At 45.0% G+C, this 24913-nt stretch overlaps 2 protein-coding genes across 9 annotated transcripts; one reads left to right on the top strand and one right to left on the bottom strand.

Annotated features, from left to right (window-relative positions):
- The first annotated feature begins 18 nt into the window (after window positions 1-18).
- Window positions 19-10218, top strand: cep72 (centrosomal protein 72). Of its 6 annotated transcripts, none has more exons than XM_049024996.1 (14): window positions 19-225; window positions 694-821; window positions 980-1172; window positions 1766-1877; window positions 2037-2218; window positions 2680-2738; window positions 2861-2906; window positions 4384-4428; window positions 4782-4873; window positions 6330-6441; window positions 6533-6711; window positions 6892-7012; window positions 7137-7248; window positions 7465-10218. In XM_049024996.1, the coding sequence occupies exons 1-14, from the start codon at window positions 36-38 to the stop codon at window positions 7613-7615; spliced, it is 1722 nt and encodes a 573-aa protein (XP_048880953.1). In that variant the 5' UTR covers window positions 19-35; the 3' UTR covers window positions 7616-10218. The 6 variants fall into 6 exon arrangements, with proteins under 6 accessions (XP_048880953.1, XP_048880952.1, XP_048880951.1 ...); XM_049024995.1 differs by having other exon boundaries at window positions 6327-6441; XM_049024994.1 differs by having other exon boundaries at window positions 4384-4566; window positions 4785-4873.
- Window positions 8258-24819, bottom strand: LOC125748614 (tubulin polymerization-promoting protein). Of its 3 annotated transcripts, none has more exons than XM_049024999.1 (5): window positions 24619-24819; window positions 16508-16588; window positions 14223-14549; window positions 11288-11441; window positions 8258-10767 (listed from the first exon to the last, which is right to left on the bottom strand). In XM_049024999.1, the coding sequence occupies exons 3-5, from the start codon at window positions 14543-14545 to the stop codon at window positions 10564-10566; spliced, it is 681 nt and encodes a 226-aa protein (XP_048880956.1). In that variant the 5' UTR covers window positions 14546-14549; window positions 16508-16588; window positions 24619-24819; the 3' UTR covers window positions 8258-10563. The 3 variants fall into 3 exon arrangements, with proteins under 3 accessions (XP_048880956.1, XP_048880954.1, XP_048880955.1); XM_049024997.1 differs by lacking the exon at window positions 24619-24819 and adding an exon at window positions 17408-17893; XM_049024998.1 differs by lacking the exon at window positions 16508-16588 and having other exon boundaries at window positions 24619-24752.
- Between the last annotated feature and the right edge of the window lie 94 nt (window positions 24820-24913).

Raw genomic sequence — 24913 nt, 5'->3', positions numbered from 1 at the left:
ACCCGAGGAGCGACGTACCTTCCCGGGCAGCGGGGATGGAAAGATCCCAGCTTTGCTCCGGACCGCGAGACTGCGGCTCTCATGCGGTCTCCCATTCGCAGGCTGGCGGCCTGACCGCGCATGCGCGGCACCCCCAACCCCCGTTTGAAAACATGGCGCCGGAGTATCTGTCAGTAACGGAGCGGTGGATACGTCGGAAAGTTAGTCTTCATCACAGCTGTTTAGGTAACACGGGGACTTTTATGTTGAGGTTTCTGTCGTTATTATACGTAAAGTAATATTTTATTTTGTTCCACGTTGGAATATCTATAGAGTGGCGTTTGTGTGATTTTTCCTAGAGGGAAACGTATCTGACTAATACATCTTCTGATATACGGCAGCAGGCAGAATGCTGGCGAGGCATGACAGAACAATGAGAAATAAATGATGTAGACGGCTTAAATGATCAACACGTTTTCTTTTATACTACGCCAGCCTATTGATTATTATTCCACACATATAGTATTCTTACTGTAATTGGTCTAATACCTGCGATTTCAGTTATGACTACTGATTTTGAATGGGTTGCATGCATTTCGTAGTCAACTAGCTTTAGCTGCTAAATAAATAATGTTAATGCAATGGTTACGCCAGAGTAGGTATAAACACGGGACGTGTTTTGGTGCTAATTAAAATTGCATGAAACCCTTTCAGCGGATGTCAGGTCTTTGTGTTTACCGGGAAATTACGAAGGGAAAATCCGTCACCTAGGAAACTCCCTGAAGAACTTTGTACGCCTTAAAACTTTGGACCTCTCCCACAATGCTCTGGTGTCTGTTGAGGTATGTATACGTTACCACTTGAAATTGATGCTTTATTATTCTGTTAACTTGTTAAGCTATAACTAATATTGAGATGTCAATTGGGTTTCGGGTCTGGGCTGCACATCGTTCGTGCCTGCATTTAGTTGTTTTGGAACAGTGATGTGCTTGTTCCATAGGGGATTCAACAGCTCAAGATGCTGGAGGTTCTGAATCTGTATTACAACAACATTTCATCCCTGAAAGATGTTCTTTTGCTGTGCAAGCTGAAGGCCTTGAGGGAGCTGGATTTGAGACTTAATCCCGTAGTCAGGAGCACCCCAGACTACCGGCTCTACCTGGTGTACGCCTTGCCCAACCTCCGCAAGCTTGGTACACAGCGACTCCACACCGAATTTCATCCATGTAGCTAGGAGGGTGTGCAACTTTTCAGTTCATAGTTACAAAATTGGTGTTTGTCGGTCCTAAACATAAGAGAAAGCACAGTTTCCCAAATACACAAGAAATGAGTCCTAAGAGGTGAAATATCACAGCCATACCATAAGGTTCATTGTACAGTACTAACACAATATTTTTTTTATAACTCTACTTTTATAAAGAACTTGCTGTTAGCTCTCAACTTTGAGGTCATAACACTGCTTTGCCTCAGTTTAATGCCATATCAATGGCCTGTTTCAGAAAGCTGGATTTCTTACTTGGCTGGATAACTTGTTGGCTGTAAGACCTGATTTAATGGACTTTGTCTTTGTTCACTTACATTTAGCCAAGATTACCATAAAAGTTATCTGGTTAAGCAAGATATCCTGCTTTCTGAAACAGAAATCAGATGTCAAACGTAAAATGTATTTTGATCTCTCTGGCATAATTAACTGAGCAGTTTTTAAGTAGCGAATACTATGCATCTGGCTTGATCCATAAGTGTAACTGCATGTTCTATGTTTGACGCACGATGTTGTTTCCTTGAGATGACTGTCCGGTTAGAGACAGTGAAAGAAAGGCGTCCATACTGCGTTTCCCCACGGATGCCATGTTTGACAACGGGCAAGCGGCTGCTTTTCCTCCAGGCAGAAGCCAGAGGTGACGTAATGCACCGTGCTGGTACTAATGTGTCTTACCGTCTGAAACATGCAATTTCTTAATCGGCTTAAATGTGAACGTGGTAATTAGTACCGTTTGCAGAGCTGGTTTTAACACTTCTAAGGGGGTTTCTATGATAACATCGTGGACTCTTTTCAGGAGCAGTCAGCCAAGGACAGCCTTAGTGAATCGGATGGTCGAGAAGCGCTTCTTCTTGGATGACAACGATGAAGCCGTGCTTAACCTTGTTACTAAGGGCAACCTGGATCCGAGTGAACCTCTGAAATCCTCCACCAATAAGCAGCCAGAATGCCAACTCTATGATTTATTGGAGGAATATGGTAACTCTTTTATCTGTATTGCTATATAACAGTTTTGGTAATACTTTCTATAAATACCATATCTATTATAATCTATGAACATTCATAATGCATTATAATGCTTTATGAGTGCATTATAAACATGGCTGAAGATGCTTTAATGTTTTTTTAATTCTTATATTGACCATTATAATGTGTCATTATGTAGGTAGGCCTGTGTATAATGCATTGTAGATGACTGCTTTAAGTAAAGTTTTTTTTCCACCTGTTTGATCATTAAAAAGAAAATCACCAGTTTTGAAAAATTTCCCAAATGTACATTTATTTTGTTTATAGTAGTTTCTAAAATGACTGACAGGTACATCAGTGGTTCCCCATTGTCTCTCTATGCAAGGATGTGAACTTCCAGCCAGAAATATTGTGGTTGCAATATAATCTTAACTATGTGCAGTTTGTCCTGCAGTGAATTTTCTATTTTTTAGGGAACTTCGGGAAAGATGACTGTCAAAACCATGCTGACAATTTCCGATATCCGAAGCAGGTGAGCTTTCTCTCTGTGACAGATATGTACCTTATTAAAATAAGGAAAACATTTAGAAAGTGATGATAATAGCAAAATGAAGAGTTGTCTCATTGAATAAATAACTTGTAGCTTTCTTTCAGGATTCTCCTAAATTCATTCTCCATTATTCTCCAGAAATAAAAACCAGTAAGTATCCCCTTATGCTCCATTTTTATATAACTTTAATTTGTTATTGCAGGTAATTTCTTTAACTGCAGTCTTTATGCGCAGTTTTAGTTGCAATCATAATGCATGATAAGTGAAGTACTAATTATGGTTTTGATAACTATGAAATTTATTTTTAAAAATGTTCAGTGCCATGTCTGTAATATGTTACAAAGGAAAAATATGCATTTTTACATGCACTGACATTTGGGGGAGGGTTAAAGGGTTAAAGATGGTTAATCTGTTATTAATATGTAAGCGGCTGTCCTGTCTGGGTGGGACATGAGGTTGTGTTTTTGGGTATTTTTTAATAATTGCGTCCCTCTGCGTGTTGCCCTACTTGCCTTATTTTCAGATGCTTTCTGCCCCCCCCCCCCCCCCCCACATTGTAGTATGGTCACATGACAGCTTTGTAAATCCTGAATGGCGCGTTTACAAGCCGACAGCAGCCGGCTGTATGACCGAATATAAGTTCTGTTCTGCTGTTCTGTGTGGCTTTAAAAAATATATAATTAAAAACAGGATGCCTGAGTGACTAAGGGCTTTTGAGTCGGTACTTTGCTCGGCTCTTCTGAACCCAGATGAGCGATAGTCCAAGGGCGTACGAACGTGGAACCTCCGTCAGTGTTTCTGCTGATGTGGAGCACTGTCACTAGGGGGAGACACTGGTCTTTCATGCAAGATTTGCTGTTTCCTCAACAGGCAGCCTTACTGGCTGTGTGTACAGAACTGTGCAAAAGTCTTAGGCAGCCAAAGAACATGCTGTTTAAATGATATTCATGTTGGTGTAAAACTATGCTATTATGCCTGTCAGAATGTTAGCCATTTCAAAAGTTCTGCTAAAATCTCCCCATTACTTCCAGCAACCATACACTACAGCCACTAGCCGACTTCGTATGTCTAGTTATTATCTCATTGACTTTTTAAACTGATTTTAGTTAATTGAGCGGGATGTGAAATGTAAGGCATACATGGAAGGGCTGGGGTGCCCCTGAGGAGAGGCTTGGGAACTGAAGCGGCGTCCATCTAACCGTCCAAAAAGATATCAGGAACTTTTTGCAAAGTGGAAGAAATTATTACTAGTTTTTATTGCGTTACTCTTAATTTGCATGTGTTATAAATGTTAAAATGTGTTTTTTGTTCTGAGCAAAAGTTTACTGTACCCAGATGAATATCTTCAAATGTTTCTTTGACCTGCCTAAAGACTTTTGCACAGTAATGCACATATTTTAAACTTGACAGTAATGTTTCACATCTTTTACTCACAGATTTTTCTGGTCACTTGATCAACTTTCATAGCATCATAAGTTACAAACGAGAGGAGCCCGTTCGGCCCATCAAGCTCCCTCAGAGGAGTTAAACTAATGATTTAAAGTTGTCAGGATCTTGTGGAGCTGAGAGGCATGTCGTACTCTGTACCAGGTTAGCTGTCTCTCTCATGTCCTGTGTCTTCCATCAGAACACCAGTGTGCTACAGAGCCAAAGGTTACAGATCTGGGTGAAGGTGGGTGTGTGTTAAGGACTGACAAGGGCCCAAGGGTCACCTTCATTGATCCTGTACGTGTGAGTCAAGAGCTGAACACCAGCATATCTGAGACCCGGGCCAGGATAGCGGCTCGTGGGACCTTCACCCCAGTGCCTGGTGAGAGCAGAATTGCATTTATACAGCAGTATGTAGATGCCAATGTTTGAGGATCTTATACCACACTGCATGCCTGAAGTACACAGGAAAGAACACGCTGAGGTTCCTGCTCTTACTCACTGTCTTTTGCCGGATCTCCTGAAATGCATGTTATGGATTGATTCATTGTTCGATTTGAAGTCCTTTGTGGTACAACTGTCACTGTGTTCATGCAGCAGACCCCCCATCCCGTGCCACCATTCAAGGCGGCCGACCCTCACAATGTCCCAGACCCTCTTCAGCTCCAGAAGGGAAGAGCGCAGATCGAGTGAGAGACTTTGAATTCTCATATGGTGCTTTTCCACTGGCATACAGGAACCGAACCGTACCAAAGTCGCACTGCGAAGAGAGACTAGTTACAGTGCAGTTCCAGCTCGCTTCAGTTTTCCACTGCATAAGGCTCAGCTCGGGTGCCGGGTTTAGAGAGCGACAGTGATGTAAAACCGAAGAGGTTACTGTTCACACGGTGTACATCGTGATTTACTATGTGGACATTTTTTATTTTTCTTTTGTTTTCTACTCTGTACTAATTTCTCCTAGCATGTCTGAGAATTGCCGAGTTATGTTAGCATCATATCCTAGTGAGATTAGTGTTTGTTTGTGTAAATTTAACCTATAAAGTAGGTGGTTGGAAATTTTCAAGTTCTGACTTATCCGGAATGCGTTATCACATTGTGCAACGCTACTAATAATAATATACAGAATATATGGTTTTTCCTTCAGATATCTATGTGCAGAAAATCAGTATCTCTGCATTTCAGTCGATGAGATGGTGGTGATGCAACCAGCTCAGCATGGTCACGCGTTGGGCCTCGCCGGTAAGCGGGGTCAGGTCGGCGTGGTCACGCGTCGGGCCTCGCCGGTAAGCGGGGTCAGGTCGGCGTGGTCACGCATTGGGCCTCGCCGGTAAGCGGGGTCATGTCGGCGTGGTCACGCATTGGGCCTCGCCGGTAAGCGGGGTCAGGTCGGCGTGGTCACGCATTGGGCCTCGCCGGTAAGCGGGGTCATGTCGGCGTGGTCACGCATTGGGCCTCGCCGGTAAGCGGGGTCAGGTCGGCGTGGTCACGCATTGGGCCTCGCCGGTAAGCGGGGTCATGTCGGCGTGGTCACGCGTCGGGCCTCGCCGGTAAGCGGGGTCAGGTCGGCGTGGTCACGCGTCGGGCCTTGCTAGTAAGCGGGGTCACGTCGGCGTGGTCACGCGTTGGGCCTCGCCGGTAAGCGGGGTCAGGTCGGCGTGGTCACGCGTTGGGCCTCGCCGGTAAGCGGGGTCAGGTCGGCGTGGTCACGCGTCGGGCCTTGCTAGTAAGCGGGGTCACGTCGGCGTGGTCACGCGCCGGGCCTCGCCGGTAAGCGTGGTCACGTCGGCGTGGTCACGCGCCGGGCCTCGCCGGTAAGCGTGGTCACGTCGGCGTGGTCACGCGTCGGGCCTCGCCGGTAAGCGGGGTCACGTCGGCGTGGTCACGCGTCGGGCCTTGCTAGTAAGCGGGGTCACGTCGGCGTGGTCACGCGCCGGGCCTCGCCGGTAAGCGGGGTCACGTCGGCGTGGTTGTGGCTTGGGCACAGCTTGCATCTTTGCAATGGAAAAGCGTCAGATCGCAGTATGAATTGGGTACGGCTCGGTTCCTGGTGGCAGTGGAAAAGCACCAGTAAATCACTCCAAGCGGTAGAATGTCACGTTTATTGACATTTCAGGCGTTTCTGAGTATTGTTCTGTTCCAAAGCAGGAGTCCTTTATCTTTGATAGCAACTATGGAAAACCTTTGGCTTCATTGCTAGCCCTCGTGGATCAGCACTGGGGGGGTGAGAGATCGCTCAAGCGCAATCACACATTCCTGGGTACGTGTATGTGTACACCCTCCCCGTATAACAGAACCCACTTAACCACTAATACAACTCTGTAGTTAAATCACTCTTCCAAATTGTGCAGTTGAAGCGGTTCGGATCCTTTCGGGAATGGAGCAGGTTGCCTCAGGCCCAGGGGAGGAAGATAAATCTCTGAAGGCAAACATTAAGAACCTAAACACCCAACGGCAGAGAGAAGCAGAGGCGCATCAGTCGGAGGTCCAGGGTCTTACCCGACAGCTGGAACAAGCTCGGAGCTCCATAGTAAGATCGAGACACTAAGCTTAATGTATACTAGGCTAGACTATGGAGGAACGGTCTTAAACATTTACAAATCTGTATTATTTATTGGAGCAATATGCTGGCTTCATGTTTAGCCACCTTATCTGTTCTGTGATGCTTTGTTTGTGCCTTGTTCTGACTTTCAGTATTTTATGTTTTCAGGAGGAATTAAATCAGCACCTTAAGGAGCTTTTGGAGGAGAACCTGTCTTTGCAGCGGCAGCTTATTAAATCAGATCGGAGGCTCTTGGAGAGCCGGATGGACAGAGTGCCGGGGGCTGTAGGTGGGTGGGAGTGTACAGCCTTTGAGGTAGCATGTCTTCTTGCATTGGCATATAGCAGTCCGACACAGCTAGTTAGCTTACGTGGAGTTTTTGGATGACCGTGTGCTTTTCTGTCCCTGCCCAGAGGAGAGGGGCACAGCTGCAGGTGTGAGGAGGGAGGTGGAGGAGCTGAAGGAGAGGCTCCAGCAGGCAGAGAAGGTGCAGGAGTTGGCTGACATACTAAAGGAAAGCAACAGGCAGGTCCCAGACAGAGAACAGAATGCTCAATAAACCCCCCCCCCCTTTTCTTCAGGCAGACCGTAATCACACATACCAGCTTCTGCTTGACCTGCCTCTTCAGCATGACGGACTTTACCACTGACTCAGTCAGTGCTCTTTGTCCAAGGCATGACATTAAAATGGATCGTTTGATGGTCTTCGTCCTGATTTGATGTTCTGACCTTCCATTGCAGATCTTTGTTGCATAATAATAAATGCCTTGTGGCGGAGCTAGAGGAGACCAGAACCCAGCACCGGGCGGCGCTGGAGCAGCTGGACCGGAGGTTCTGTGAGCTCAGCAGAACCGTCAGCTTGGTGCCCGAGACGTGCAAGAGGAAGACGTGATCTCTCGGGTTCTTTCAAGTTTTTAACACTTTTTGTACAGTTTTCACCCTTTTTTAAAATATATCTTCAGTTTATAATGCGTATCCGTGGATGGTGACGCGTTTTGTAATACCGAACAGCGAACTAACTGCTAGGGATGGTTGACTTTTTACGCATAAGGCCTTTGTAGCATAACCTGGGATGGTGAGTCATCTTTTCCCCTGTCAGTAGGTCCTGTATGGTGTTTGGGTAACTTTACTGTCGCTCATTTATAACAGAAGCACTATAGCACTATATCTTGGAATCTGTTATGTATGTTACAGTACGAAGTGCTTGGGCCTGTTTACTTAGGCCTGCTGCTGTGTTTGAATTGGGTCTCTGCGCTGCCTCACTCCCTCGCACCCGGGGAGCGTGAGCGCCTTTGCTCTCATCCTGCTGCCATTCCCTGGCAGGCCTGCATGTATTCCCCAGTCAATATGAGCGTTGTATTCGCTCCTCCTCCGTCCAGCATGTCATACAGATTGTCACGAACGCTACACTTTCCCCACAAATAATTCCTTAACATAAGGTCAGTCCAGCACAGAAGCATTTTCTTTCTTTATTTTTTTTTGTTAATTTCCACTTTTATTATTATTATTATTTACCACTTGAAACAGGAGCATATGCAGATACTAAAGATTTACCTTTATTGAAAGTAACAATGTCAAAAATCACATTGCATGCACCGGGCCAACACAGGTTTCAAATTCAAAGACGTTATTACATTTCCTAAACAAAAGGTGCACAATATTTTGGTATTAAACACACAAACCAGCATCTAACACTTTGAAATTAATAGTGGAAATAAGCTAATTAATGACATACAGCAAATGGGTGTATGCCAGGCGTATCACAGTCCGAATATAGACGCGAATCACATGTCCTACTTTACAGTGTTTCTTGGCAAATAATTAACTGAGGCAGTGCTTGAGTCACATTTTACCCTGATGCCATGACAATGGTTCTACGCTACACAACAGGTTAAAGAAATGCTTACAGCCTGGTGTAATAGCTTAATACGTCAAAGTAGCTCACAGATAATTTCGTTTTATAAGTTTAGAACGTCAGGTTCTGCAGACGTACATCTGGTGTGAGTTTGAGGAGCCCTGCGTATTCCACCCAGACCTTCCTTTGTACAAAATAGTGCGGCACATTTGGGAGTTTTGTGATTTGATGTCTTTCCACCCTTAATTGCTGGTGGAAGGAAGCGATTTCTCTGAGTAAAGCGGCCGAGGGTGAGACTGGGCCAAGATTAAGCGTCACAAAAATATCTGTAGGACAATTTACCGCAATGAAATCTAAAATGCACATACTTTACACTGCTGCTCAGGAATCGAGATGCAATTACATTGCATTATACAATACACACAAATATATATTTAAATATCTATATATAAATAAACATTCAGTATGGTGTTGACACTATCTGCCTGATGTCTTGGTAGGTTTTGGTAGGAGATTCAATAGTCGATTCCAACCCTGTCCTTAGACACCCCCCCCCCCCCCCCCGCCCCACACAGTCTGCGTTTTTGCTCCCTCCCAGAGCCCAGCAGGGCCTACATTTCGGCACAGAGTCAAGATGTGTATGACCCTGGTACCTTTGGACATGAGTGCAGCATTTATAAGTGAATTATAACTAGTGGTTATCCTGCTGGCCCCCAGTGTCCAAACATTGGTCTTGCTGTATTGGCTTCATGAAACACGAAGAGGGGAATTCAACCCACTTAGAGTTAAGGGCAGATAAACACCTGAGGGCTGAAGTTTTCACCTGATGTCTTTGCGTTATTCCTGCAAGCATCAGGATCATGTTTGTTTATCCTGAATATGCGGCGGGTCCACATGCTACAGCAAAGTGCAAGAGGATGCAGCTTAGACCCCAAAGCCTTTTAAAACAACATTGAATAGAAATGGGAACTTCATAGAAATCTAAAGCAAGAGCAGAAAGTTCAGGCCTAAACTGGACAAGCGGTGCCACAGCGAACGACGTCACAAATACCACAAATATCTTACACTTCCGACGACTTACTTGAGAATCAGTTTTGATTAAAGCCCAGATAATTAACAAGGGTTTCAGGATTAGGAAGCCTGGAAGGGAGCCGTGACGACTGGCTCCTGATGAACTGCTTGTGATATTAATTACAAGAATGACAACTGACATGCACCTCAACAGAAGAAAAAGGTACGGAAGTTAAAATACAGTACTGATACCTTATAATGGTGAATAGGATCTGAGATAAAAGGATTTCATCTTTATATGATATACAGAAAATACATACAATCTTTCTGCTAAGAGAAAAATATATTTTTGATGAGACAACTATCGTTGTTACTGAATAACCTAAGGAGCTGAATGAAAAAATTTAATATTTATGACACACTACATTAATCTAAAGGCAAACGGTTAAATTTGTTCAAAAAATATGTCTGCTTAACTAATCAGAAACTAAAATGTTAGGCAAAGGGGAAAAACTGGGAAAGCAGAGAATTCTGGTTGGCATCATTGAATAAATGAGAGTATTTCATCTTTATGCATATCTGCAACACCGTTTTAAGAAGGAAGAAATAAATAAAATTTAAAAGTGCAACACTGAAGTAGTTAGTCATCTTTGTTAAGCTTTTATTGGGCGCCATGTTATTTGCTTCTTTTCATCTGTTTACGAGCCTCGAGACTCGTTTCTCTCCCCCATCAGTTTGAAATCTTGCCGGAAATGTGCCTTTTGTGAGGAATGTAAGCAGTCTGTCTCCATCCCAGCATCTGTAAACTGTATTCCAGTTCTCACACTTCAGAAAAATGAGCTCACTCAGATCTTTCACTGAAAAAAATAGATGAGTGAATTCAGTCCTGTCCGGTTTTTGTGCTTTTGTAGAAATTTCTGGAACATTAACACCGCGGGCAGGTGCCTGTCATGATCCGGTCGCTCGCTCCTTTGTCACATTTGCTTGGAGCCGGGCTTGACCTTCTTCTCGTACGAGCCGGCATGCTTATACCCCGAGACGTATCCGGATGTGTCCACCATATCCACGCGGCCCGCCTTGCCCTTGCCTCGCCCCGTCTGGTCGAAACGCTCCTTGTGTGAACCCGTGAACTTGGTGGTGTCAGTCAGCCGTGACACAGTTGGGGAGGCCACGGCTTTCTGATGGATTGTGATGGGGGGGGGGAGGGGAGGATAGTAGGGGTGGGGGCAGGACAGGAGCATTTTGAGCAGCCAAAAAAAGAAAAAAACATTTAAAAGGAACAGAGATGAAACACTAACATTTCTGGAGTTTCTGAATCCCTTTATCTACCTCCAGCCCTCTAATTTTCTAATATACATTGATACTATGTAACTACTAAAATGTTCCGGAACTCTTTTGGGTACCTTATAAATTTAACAGGCACTATAATTAAGTATCAATGCAAAGATGACCATGGTGGTCTGAAACCCCGTTTTTTATCCATGACTGCTTGATACGTGCAGCTGTACAACAGGACTGAATACTGTAATAATATTTGATACTACATAATTAGCTACATATTATTTGGCATGACTAAGACTGATTCAGGATGCTTGGGGGTACCCTCAGTTCATCGTGTGGAACAATGCATAATGAGTTGCATTAACTGCATCTGCATGTTCAGACCACCTGCAGGACCGCGGCGGCTGCGTGACTTACCGTCACCCCGGATATGACCGGCGACTTTCCTTCTATCATCTTGAAGACCTCCTCGGCAGCATCCTCAGCTGACTTCTCCTTGAAGCGTTTCGTGGCCAGCTCCATCAGCGCCTCCTTAAACTGCTCGAACGTGATGCTGCGACAGGACTTCTTCCTGATATGACAGTGAGCGTTTCAGCGGGTTCGTACATTTCAAGAGGTCTTGTGCCCAAAGTTATCCCCCTAGTTTACTGCACAGAGCAAAACATGCACTGCACCCTTATACGGAGAACCATTTTGGGGAAAAAAGAACACAATTTGCGCCATGGTTAACCAACTCAAACCCTTTTCAACAGACTTCTTCAACCTGAAAGAAATTAGACAGGTCAACCCTAACAGCTTAACCCTAACAAACTAAAGTCCAAGAACAAACCAAATAAGCCCTTTTCCCTACTGTGAGACGTACCCACTTAAAATTCTTAATCGACTGGAATGTTCTCTAAAGTTATTATGATATATGTTAGGGTGGTAGAGTTGCACTCCTCACTGACTGATGGTAATCTATTCTGCAGTGCTAAATTTCTATAAATAACCCTTTCTCATTTAGGAAGTTCGAGCTGTTTTATTTAAAACTTTTTCTAATATTGGGGACAAAATGTAACAAACTGCACAACACTAATGTCCGTGTCCCACTAAAGAGAACATAGTAACACAAACACAAACACCCATCGCCATGGAGATAAATTGTGTAAACAAAAGCCAATAAAGGCCACTGTTGCCCTGGGTTACCTGCTGTCATAGTAACAGGACACAGTAAACACTGCTGTTTGGGCTTATTATTAATTTGACTTCTCTGATGACTGGTTTGTTTGGGCGATACTTTACAGTCGAGTTTCACGCCTCCTGACCCATTCCACACTGCACAGTGTCAGACACAGGATTCTACTAAGTCCAGCTGGTGCCTTAAATCCCGGAATGGTGCACATAGATCTTATAAATTGTCCCCCCCCCCATTATGGTTTATTTTGATTTTTAAATGTTATATGGAAATCAATCTATATAATGAACCAACCTGCAAAAAAAAAAAAAGATTTTATATAACTCTCTGTTACTGACTGGAGTGGATATCACTGCTAACCTTGTGGATGTCACTGCTAACCTTGTGGATGTCACTGCTAACCTTGTGGATGTCACCGCTAACCTTGTGGATGTCACTGCTAACCTTGTGGATGTCACCGCTAACCTTGTGGATGTCACCGCTAACCTTGTGGATGTCACTGCTAACCTTGTGGATGTCACCGCTAACCTTGTGGATGTCACCGCTAACCTTGTGGATGTCACTGCTAACCTTGTCTGCGATCTCTTGATCTGGATCCAGTCATTAAGAACATTTAATGCACATTATTAAAAGCACACTGCATCCCAGCGGGGATTTACAGACGTGCCAAGGCCTCTCCAGCAGAACCTGAGTGATGTGGATGTGCAGCACCTGCCATCGGCTCCGTGCAGGAAGCTCAGATCTGTCACCTGGCCTCATGAAAAGCTGCTCTAGCTTCAAGCTGAAGCCACCCTCAGGCTCCTCCCCTAAGCAAAGGGGGCCTGGCCCACATGGAGAGCTTGTGTTCTGCTCAGTACATCAAGCGTTTCTGCTTTCATAGAAGGCTTTGCTTTATGAAGAATTCCACAGCCTCATGGTGCTGCATGACCTGGCTTCACTGACTGGCTCAACAGATTCACTTTCCTGGTGAAAGAAACCATGCAGCCTGGCCTCCTTCCCATCCCATCGTCGGCACACATGCCGACTCTGAGCTAAGCGCTTGTGGTGCCTGAAGGCCAGTGACGTGGAGGCCCAGTGCGACTGTGAAGAACTTCCTGCTGGAAGCCGATGGATTTAACCCAAAATGTCATGCGACTTTGCAGGACACACACCAGACAGGGAGCTCAGTGTGATGCTCAGTGGGTGTATCAGCATTCCTTTAGTACAGGGTTTCCCAATCCGATCCTCAGGGAAGCTTTACCAAAGCTGCTCTTGCAGAAACCATCACAGTGGGGAAGGAACTGACCCCCAGCACTGCTCTGAATAAATATCAATTAATTCTGCCCTAGTAGCTCCTAATCTTTCTTAACGCCACCCCCACCCGCACTCCCACCCCCGTCCGCCACCGACAGCATGCCTGAAAGGATTTCTAGTTGGTGTATTAAAGTTACCACATACACTGTTTAATTCTGTATCATACCCTAAAATTGTCTTTTTAGAAATTAAGCGAAGTTTACCTATTACATATGATGCCGATTAGACACTAATACGGCTAGTTTAAACGATCCCGGGCAGCGTGTGACTCGGGGGGCGGAGCCTCTCTGCCTGCCATCAGAAGGTCGCCGGTTCGAGCCCGGCCTCACCATGTCTGTGGGTCCAAGAGCAAGGCCCTTAACCCACAGCTCCCTGGGCGCTGCGATGGGTGGCTGCCCTTCGCTGCCAGGTTGCTCTCACCTACAGAGAGCAAGTTGGGGGGGGCACAAAGAGAATTCCCCCACAGGGATCAATTATTATTCCTTTGGTGCATTTCTCTTAATGTGCAATGCGATTTTAGCAGACTCAGCAAGTTCTGCATCATGCCAAGCAAGAAAGCAACCAGTGCTGCTTACGGCTCCCAGTCTTCACCTCACTGTCACCAATCAGAAGCAGCAAAATCAGAAATTCTCTAATAAATCTCTGATTTTGAGCCCCTGCTCTCTATCCCTGCTGCATCCTCTTCCTTTAAAAAAAAATCTAGTTATATTTTTTTCAGGAGCCTTATACCAAGAAGAGCAAATTGCTAACACATCCAGCTCCTACTCGGTGCTTCAAACCCAAAACACGACCCCACAAGAGCGTCATTCTGCCGCCTCTTTGATCCGTTTTCCACAGAAGGCCACATGCTCCATTTTAGCCAATGAGGAACAGACGCGGGCATACTTGACTTTGGAGAAGACGATGTCGACGTCGGTGAGCGTGATGCTCTTGCCGTCGATGACGCCGCAGTCTTTGCACAGCTTGGACCAGTTCTTCCCGTGCATCTCCTTGCCGGTGGCGCGCGTGTCACCGTGGATGGCGAAGCGGCGGAAGGACTCCTCCAGCGCGGTCAGCTCCACAGGGGTGGAGGAGCCTGCCCCGCCCTCGCTGGTTCCGTTGGACTCAGAAGACAGCCGTTTGAGAGCCCGGTCCTTGGAGTGCTCGCTTGGCGGCCGCAGGGGGGACTGGTGGGGGTGCTTCGCCATCTGGACCTTAAACTCTGCCATATCCCTGGGGAGGAACAACAATAACAGTCAAATTAAGTCATTTCCTGTTTTGCAAATGCTAAACAGCGTTTCAGAAGATACTAAATTAAATAGTACATACAGTGGAACCTCAGTTCTCAAAATCAATCTGTTCCAGAAGGCTGTTTGAGAACTGAGAAAATGATCAAAAACCGAATCATTTTTCCCATAAGAAATAATGTAAATTCGATTAATCTGTTTCAAATCCCCAAATAATTGCATATTTAAACCTGTATGCATAACTAATGCTAAAACTATAATAAAAACTTTAAAACACATAAATACATGAAATAATTGAAAATTTAACTGCACTTTACCTGTACTGTGGAGAGCTAATGACATACAATCACTTCCTTTGTAAGGTCTATCGCGGTTCTCACAACTTACCTTTGGTTTGCTGCTGCCACTGACCATAGCGGCTTATTTAAAAACGAAAGAAGAGCAACAGAAGCAACACAAAAAAAAATAGCTGAGAATATTCACTGCACAGTTTGGTGGGTATGTTCACTGCACAGTTTGGTGGGTATGTTCACTGCACAATTTGGTGGGTATGTTCACTGCACAGTTTGGTGGGTATGTTCACTGCGTAGACTGACTCATGCACACGCATTATCTCCCTCGTTTACGAGTAAAAAAGCACCTTCTTTGTCAGATGGGCTTTAGCACGAAAAGGAGAACCATCAATAGTACAGTGGACTATAAAATAGTACAGTGGACTATAACGTCACATCCCAAGGACTGAGGGTACAATTCCCGTCCCCAGTGCATGTGGCTTTTTCTCCCTGCGTTGGCGCGAGTTTCTTCCCACTGATAGAAAACATACGGTTAGGTGGTGGATCGTGTATGAGCACGTGTGTGAGTTTGCACCCTGTGGGGGCCTGGCATCTCATCCAGGGACTCCCCTGCCTGTGTGTCCTGGCTCATCACAGCCTGCATTGGATAAGCAGCTACTGAAGATGAATAGACAGACAGAGAACAACAGCAAGACAATACAAAGGAGGTCATCAGAATAACATATAATATGAGGAAAAAAGACTCATTCATGGAAAACACCATGAGCCATCGCTAATCATAAATGGAACATAAGTGGTTCAATAGTTTAGCAGTTAACCCAGGGCCCTTATAGGATCCATGGCCACAGGAGGAGCCATCGCAAGCCTTGGCAGTAGGAGGGCTGTGGACGGACCCTGTGTGGTAAACGTTCTGGCACAGAGGTGAGGGCTAAAAACGGACTCCATCCAGGACCCACAGTGCTGGGGGGGGGGGGGACCAGACGGACAGTGGTGTCTCTCAAGTAAACAATCTAAATTAAAGCCTTGGACTTCATGAACGGAACAAATCAGGCGGGTCCCCTATAAACCACTCAGGCCGTGTTGCTTTTACGGCTCCGAATTGCTTTGTAGCATGTTAATGTAACTTGAGTAGCTGGTAGACATCTTTATTGCCCGGTCAGTCATTAATCTAATATTATAGTGGGGGGACTGCTATACTTCTGGTTTGCCGCGCAAGGCTCAGGGAATACAGCTGCGACCGGGGGCCCTGCTAGAAATTTGGGGGCCCATGGAGGGTGTCATAGCATGGAGCCATTAACCCAGACCAATCCAATTATGTTCCAAATATTATGGGGTCGCACTCACTCAGGGACCAATGGTATTACCTAACCCTATCCCACCAATTCCCCACGGCACGGCTGGCTGAGTCTAGTCAGCTAACAAACAAAGACTATTGATTTCGCATCAGAATGGAATTAAAACAATAAATTGGCAAAATTCTATTTATAGGTTTCCTTAAATGCATAGTAACTGCACGTTCAATTGCAGACGATTCCCTCGAGAACTGAGGAAACCAGAGTACCTTTGTAAATACCTCACACTTGAAATGAACTGGTAAAACCGATGATAACATAATGAGTAGCCACATCCAGGGAGGACTCTCCATACTCACTCAGAGTCAGCCGAGTCCGGACAGCTGTACGCTCGCTCGTTCGAGCTGCTGGAGGAGGAGGAGTGACGCGATTTCTTCACGCTGCAGAGACACCAGAAACAGTGTGTGGCCGGGCGCATGTGACCGCATTACCGCCAGTGAATTAGCACCAGTGTCGGCTTGTTAAAGGGCAGGGAATCACGCTCCGAAACTCACAGCTGTAAAGGTAGCAAAATCGAGCTACGGAAGGAAGCGAAACACTTCCTGGGCCAGAACGTGGGCAACTTGTCCCGAAAGGCGGCGAGAATCTTAGAGACAAGACCCACTGTTTAAACGAGCAAATGCTCACGATTGTGTGCAGGACACGCGGTCAAGCATACGCAGAACGATTCTAGAAGCCATAAAACAATATTTGTGATATAACTATATGTCACACCTACATATGTCCCAAGGCAATATATCCATCCATCCCTTGATCCACCTTCTAACCACCTGGTCTGCTCAGGGTTGAGGGGACAAAGTTGATGTAGATCCCTGAAATATTTCTAATAATGTTCATGCAGTAGGGAATTTTAAATTTTAGCAATAACATATTAGCTTCTGTGTGGCTTCAGTAAACTACAGCCTTCTGGCAGAATCAGACATTTGTTTTTATGTAGAACAGCTTTAAACATCTGCATGACAGAAAAATGCACACACACACACACACACACACACATATAAGTTGAGGACAACAGACATTACACTTAGGACATTATTCCAGAAAAGGCATTGTTATAGTTTTGATGCATTCGACTTCTTAGCACAATACACAAGTCATAATAAGGGTTCATTTCCAAAATTCCGCACAGCAGAACAGGACCGGTCCTGACGCGCACATCTGCCGACGACCTCGCTGCCACCAACGCCGAGGCGACTCACCTGCTTGTCGCTCCCATCGTACGCAGGCTGCGGCAGAGAGAGAGCCTCAAACGGCCCACGCCATCATGGCTAAACGATACCCAGCCCAATGCCCAGCGGCTCCTTCAGTCTGACAGCTGCTTCACCAGCGGCTGCCCGTCAAGGTTCACAAACCAGAGTCACGCTGAAGACTGGAGTTACAGGCCAAGCTTAGCTCATGCCGACAGCTAAGGCGGGGGGGGCCATTACCCCTGCTTTTTCATTCGATAGACTCCCACCCTTTTCCTCCTCTACATGGTGGAACCAGCCACAGTCATGTAGGGTTTATGCCATGTTTGGATGACATCCACAGAGCAGCGATTATTCAGTGAAAAAGCAGCACTAGATCTATTCTTATTTCAGTCTGCACGCTTCAGCCAGTAATAAAACACATTACAGTACATTTGAGTTTTTTATTTAAAAGTAAACAAAGCATAATTAATCACAATCAATACTGCCATTCATCACTGGGACACTGGGTCACCATTGTGTTGTCAAGCGTCATCTCTGTCTGGTGCCCCCCCCCCCCCCCCCCAAACACAGTGACATCATCCGGCAACAATCCCCCAGCCACAACAGGTGCTGATGGGTGTATTCGCGTGCGTGTGTGTGTGCGTGCGTGTGTGTGCGTGTCTGTGTGTGCATGTGTGTGCGCGTGTGTGTCTGTGTGTGCGTGCGTGTGTGTGCGTGTCTGTGTGTGCATGTGTGTGCGTGTGTGTGTCTGTGTGTGCGTGTGTGTGTCTGTGTGTGCGTGTGTGTGTGCATGTGTGTGCGCGTGTGTGTCTGTGTGTGCGTGTCTGTGTGTGTCTGTGTGTGCGTGTCTGTGTGTGCATGTGTGTGCGTGTGTGTGTCTGTGTGTGCGTGTGTGTGTCTGTGTGTGCGTGTGTGTGTCTGTGTGTGCGTGTGTGTGTCTGTGTGTGCGTGTGTGTGCGTGCATGTGTCTGTGTGTGCGCGTGTTTAGCTCTGCATCACTGAGGGTCCCCTGGGTGACATTAAAAAGGCAAGAGCAGCCGGAATAACTGGAGACTCTTATTTGCACTGAAATGTGTGCATGAGAAATTTTTCCACTGATGCCAGAAACTATGATAATGATAATATGCTGCTTTCAAAACAAGAGGCACAGGATCAAAACCAACAGGCCGCATTTTTTTAAAGAAATGCACCTTGAATCTCCATCATTAAAAACTGAATCAGCTGAAGTATCTATCGATCTATGTCAGTGGGAAATTCATTAATGTTGCATTTTAGTTGCACCAATCAGCCCGTGACCCGGAATGCTCCCCATGACACTATCCTCTGTATGTACTGATGAACTTGTGGCTCCCTATATGCAAAGCAGATCTTGTAAAATGTCCTGTTTATTTACTGTGCCGCCCTCACACTTTCCGAAAGTGAACTGTGGTGTCCTTTGTCTTCCGTGAAGAAAGGGGGGGGGGGACAAAGGCAGCGTTCACGTCCTGCTATGGGGGCTGTAACATCTCGAGGGCCCGAGGGCCCTCACAGCCCTACACTCCTCTGCACCCCCGCCGTGAATTACACTGCTCGTTTTATTTATAACTCCGTGGGGGGGCACACTGTACACAGTGATTACAGTACCGAAAATAATAGGAAGATATTGAAAATCAAGATTAAATCAAAAATCAGTTTTAAGGTTGATGTCATCAGCCTGTTACCTTCTGTACATTTCGTGCTCCTAAACTATCATGTAGCTCACAACGGGATCCAATTCATCGCCGGCGTTACAAAGTAATTATTATTTTTTTACTTTAAAAACCAGCATTTTAATATAATAAGCTTGAGATGTAAAAAAAAAAACATACTGACAGGCAAACTGACTAACCAGCAAGCGGGCAGTGCAAAGGAAAAGCATAATTCTCTGAATGCAATCTATTGCTAATTAGCTAATTCGCCAAAATGCTAACTGCACTTTAGCTTATACAAATGTACTTCACTGTCACAGCCTGTGTTATTAATCACGCAAATTTATTTTTCCAACAGAGTGACTGTCAAATGAATCTCAAGTTATAAGGAGCTGTCTGGAACATATAGTGTGGACGATGCCTGATAAGTGAACTACGTAACAATTCATGATGAATGATAGTTAGATGCGGGTCAAGGTACGTCGTGCTTGTTTTTCCAAGTATCAAACAGTTCTTTGTCATAAAACTTCGTGGGACCAGGTGTGAAAACCATATAAAGGAAATCAAACTTCAAACAAACTCGATAAGACAAAAATCTAACCATGCACTTATGCAGTATCTCCACTAATTTGAAGAAACTGCTTTATAAACAATGAGATTACGCTGAAGGAAGCCAGATGCGGACCTGCATTTCGGGACTGTATTTACATTTAAACAAAGAGTTTTCTGGTTGCAGTGGATAAGGCGGGGCTTAAGTTCACAGATCTTGTCTCATGTACAGTATCTGATTAATGATGGAGCGGATTAATTTCCCGAAGCTATTACAGATGAGTGAATTAAGGGAACCTATCGGATGTGTTAGCTGCCTGAGTCATTATTGCATGCCATTCCTCCCAAATTCCTGCAGCATGCTCACAATGATGTCGTGAGGTGGGCGGGGCTTCCAGGGCAGGGTGGAGCCAGGTTACATTCTTTGGCTTCACCTGTTTCCTAGTTCCAGGCATTTAAGATTGAGCTCTGGAATGAAGATGCAGAGTTGAACAGCCCTGCAAAGAACTGAAGGTTGCCAGACCATGATTTAGAAGGAATCCCCCACTTATGCACTTGAGGCAGGAACCTGAACCTCTTCTGCAAACAGCCAAGCTGCGCAGAAGGAAAAATCACTGAACTGCCCTGGAAAGAAGCATCAGCTAAAACACAAAATAAATACATGCAGGCCGAACGGACAGACGGACTAGCGGAAAGCATGTATGAGTGTAGCGGAATCGTACGTAACAGCTGGACCAGTACACAGTGGGCTACAGCAGCCCGGCTGGTGTTTGAACCCATCACCACCTGTGCATGGGGAGCATCCATCTGTCCCCCTGCTCCCCGGCCCCAGCAGTCCGACGGCTCGGCCTGCCACCTGCGCTGGAACGTGTCCGTGCCAACGGGTCGCGACACCCGGGTCTTTCTCTGGCAGTCCCTGTCCCCGCTCAGTGCTGATGACATCACCGCTCCCCCCGCCGGACGGCCCCTCGTGCGCGCCTGTCCCACTCTCCGCCCGCACCTCCTCTTGCCCCCTAAAATAATCGCGCTCTTCTTACAGTCCTCAATGTCTTGCCTATGTTTCGTCTCACACGACTTTCAAATAATTCAACCAGAAATTGTTGGCAGAAACACCACCGTCGTGAAAACAAAGAAAAACTTTACGAAAGTTCAGTAACTTCCACAGCGAGCTGTTACTCTTCTCATACTTATGACAGCGGAATGCACAGCCCCCTCCCGCAAGCCTGCGACACCCCCGTCTGCGATCTGCTTGAGTACAGAGATCTCCCGCGCTGGGCCAACAAGCATCCCTGCACCGTGTCACCGGCAGCGAAGGTGTGAACAGCTTCGTGTCAGTTCATAAAAGGGAAACATATTCTTTCAGTAAACAAAGCACTCTCATTCCAGTGGCACTAGATTAAATACCGGAGCGGGGGGGGGGGAGTGCACGTTTTTACTTTCCCAGATCACCTTTGAGAAAGCTTTTTGGGGATGACGGAATGTGACACACACTTCACGCAGGCATAGATGGCAATCACGACAAGATAACCCTTTAGATAATTTGTCTATGCCTGCATATTTGAGAAATAGAGAAAAATAATCCAATCACAGGCCTACATCCCACACCAGCAGTGAATCATTATTTTTTCCAAACTCACTGACTAAATGTAGCAAATTTTTGACACATGGGTGTTAAGTTTGAAAGCCAACACTGTACTGAATATTTTCCTGCATATATGTAAAAATGCACTTTGTGCAGATTAATCAGGTTGTGGTTGATATTGCGTGCTAAACAGTTTATTATAAGTAGTCTCTTCACAACACACAGATGCCCTATAGACCAGCTGCCAAAATTCTTCACACTGGGATCAAACACTGCGCTCCATTATACCTGGTTTATTTAATCATATTTGACCACTGCAGTGGCAAACCCAGTGTCTAAGTCAAGCGCTATTTTTATCCATGAGCATAAACCAAAAGAGGGAAGGAGATCGAGGTTAAAGCAGGACAGAATATTTTAAAAGTAGACCAGTTAACTCAGCTTCTTACCTTAACATATACGTATTTAAAAATGAAAGACTACATTATAAAACATCACGATTTATGACATCTGATCCAATGACACCCAAGTGAAATCAGAATAAGCTCCTAAAATGCCTGCATTTCCTCTTCATAAGCTCCTAATTCATAAACACATGGGAACAGATATTCATTAGAAATTAGAAATCTTTACCCAAGCTTGGTCATCATTCCGTTATTTATTCACTTTTACAAGAGGGAGCTTAAGTCATTTCACTGATTTCACTCTAGTCCTTTTGTACGGCTTCGCTAGGCCTTAGTGTCATACACAGCAGAGGAGGAATAAGGAGAAACACTTACATGCGAACTTTGAAAGTTGGGACGCGAGTCTCAGACTTCATTAGGTCTTTTCATGCAGTTGGACTTACTCATAATGTTTGAATACATGTAATCCAGGCAATAGGATTAACCATGTTGAACATCCTTAATGTATGTTAGGACATACACATGGTGGCGTCTACCTGGCCGGTAATGTTGGCTGGCATGAATTATCGCAGCACTGTTTAGAGAGCAGCCTAAAATGCGTAAAGACGCCCTGGACACCGAGGCTCAATCAAGGATGACGTTTTGACACCAATAAAGGGAAGATGAAGGCTCCCTGCTCAATGACATCATCAGGAAAGAGTGTGGCATTGTGTTCATGAGTTAGGGTCAGAGTCTCCTGCAATGCATAGTCACAAAGTTAATTATTAATTTTTAACAATGAATAATTACTACCGCCACAGTGCACAGTGTTTTCTGATTATGGACAATACAGAATCCTAGGCTGAGAACTTAATTCCTCTTCCATGAATTTGCTTTATTTTACAGCTCATTGGGAATACCCCCCCCCCCCCCCCTTCATGCATGGACAACAGGTGGACGAACACTTAGGAAACACCATCAGTCGTAGTGACCTGACTGACAACTAGCGATATGTTTCCGATGTAAGATGTCTGACAGTTTCATACATGAGTTTTCAGTTCAATATGTAGAGCAGTACCTAAACTGCAATACTGCAGAACAGTATACATCTAAACCTCATAAAACCTGCAAAATTATCCGCTGAGAGCATGAGAGCATACGACTAACACATACACACTGCGTCGGTCAAGAGGAATACTTGCGTGGTCACATACTGCGTGGTCATTTCTCTTGATTAACACACAAATACACTGCATACAGTATGCCGAATAAAGCCATACACGGGGTGTACCAGCCTAGTGTGGGGTCCAGGCTGCACCCCCACCCTGACCAGGATAACAGGTTAGAAGGTGAACAGCTGGATAAATGTTTGACATACAAAGGAAACGGTTTGGAATCACCAGCAGTGAAGCTCTGTAATGTATAGCGTACAAACATGCAAAAAATGTCAATATAAAACATTCTCCTCACATCCGCCCACCTCTCCACTGTACCCGTACCTGCATTAAACCCCAAGACACTTACTGTCTCTTTGCAACAATTCCCACTGCAAACCATGTGGCAGCCCGGGCAAATGAAACAGAAAGATGAAAGTAAACCAGCTAAAAACGATAGCATTGCACTTTCGATTTTCACCCCTGATAAGAGAGGCTGATACAACTCATTATCTAAACTAAGTACTAAACTAACCAATCACTGTGAAACCAGTCCACATTTCCTATACATATATTTCGCAACAACAATGAGTGCGCGACATGTTTCAAATAATATGCCCAGTTGGAAAGCATTTTACATAAATAAGTGGAATTCTGCTAATCAGCCATTGTCTATTCAATAGGTCACAATTTATGGGTTATTACATCCAGACTGCCATTACGTAAACAGAGGAACAGGAATGTAGAAAATAGCTGTTGTTAAGTGCACAGTGTGTGGTTTAGCTGACGGCCTGCATGCTGTGTAGTTAACGTTGTTAAATGTTTACTAATGATTTAATTGCCATACTCTGAATTACATTAACATGTTTTCACGTGCGTCCTGATAATCTGTAGTGTCAATATCTCAAGTTACTTTAAAAGCGCGCGAACATTACAGAACTAGAAACACACCCAGACTACACAAAAAATTAAATAGTGTCACACATTAAATCAAGAAGACTAATTAAAATAAAAACTAAAGAAAAGCCTCAATGAAAATAGCCTGCAGATTTTATTAGGTAAAAAAAACACAGTAAATGATGAATCTCCGTGAGCCTGAGCTGCAAAAAATACTGGTTGAAGATATGAATTCAGCATGTCACCCATATACACCAGGATATCAATCTAAAATACAAATTTCCGAAACTTCTTTTGAAATCGCTTCTCCCGATTTACAGTCGGTTGTAAGAAATAACGCAGAAGATCGAGCTCCGAATGTATTACTGAGAAGTATTTGTAGAGACTGCGTAGTGTTTATTTTACTGCACTCCTGATCCATATGTATTATACATCAACAATAAAAACAAACGCAAAACAATCTGAAATGTTGATACATCCTAATAAATGTTCGATAGACAGCACCGATATAGAATAAAGGGGACTTACATAAATGTATAATAAACAAGGTGGGCGGGGAGGATTCACGTGATTTTTGTTATTGTCAGACCTACACCGAAATGCGCTCATAGCTGTGATGCGCCATGAAATCACATCACCCGATGTTTTCATATCAACGAGGATCCAAAACAATTTCAACTACGTTTCACTTAATAAAAGAATGACAGCGTAAAACGATTTATTGCTGTAAACAAAACCTGGTGATTCGATTCTTTTTGCGCGGTAAAACGAAAGGGAAACAGAAACCGAGCTTATGTCAAATGTTCGAGGGAAAAAGACGAAATGTACTTCCTGATAATCTGCGCGTAAAACATTATGCAACGGCAGATGCATGACTGAACACACGCAGAAACACAACTGTGCTTATAAAAGCATGAATGGATCTGACAAACGGGCAAATAAAATCGACGCAACGAGAGAAATAAGTACAATATAAAGACGTATTAATCACCTGGTTACTGCTGGCCACTGCTTTGCCGTCCTGGGTCTTCCGCCAAAGCAATTCCACAAGATGAGTGATGCAGAATGACAGGCGATCAGCTGGAGCCGAACCTGCGCTTCCCCGCTCGCTCCCCGAGCCTCCGGCAGCCTGAGACCCGCTGCCAGCTCGCCGCAGACGGCCAGCGCACTGATTGGCTGCGCTCCGCTCCGCTCACTTGTTCGAGTTGCGTCTCCTTTCCCCCCCCCCCCCCCCCCCCCCCGCCTTCTTCTCGATGATGTAACATGAAATGATGTCTGGCTTACAT

Source organism: Brienomyrus brachyistius, chromosome 9 (assembly GCF_023856365.1).
Source record: "Brienomyrus brachyistius isolate T26 chromosome 9, BBRACH_0.4, whole genome shotgun sequence".
NCBI classification, from domain to species: Eukaryota; Metazoa; Chordata; class Actinopteri; order Osteoglossiformes; family Mormyridae; genus Brienomyrus; species Brienomyrus brachyistius.
This window is presented reverse-complemented; position numbering and strand designations above follow the sequence as displayed.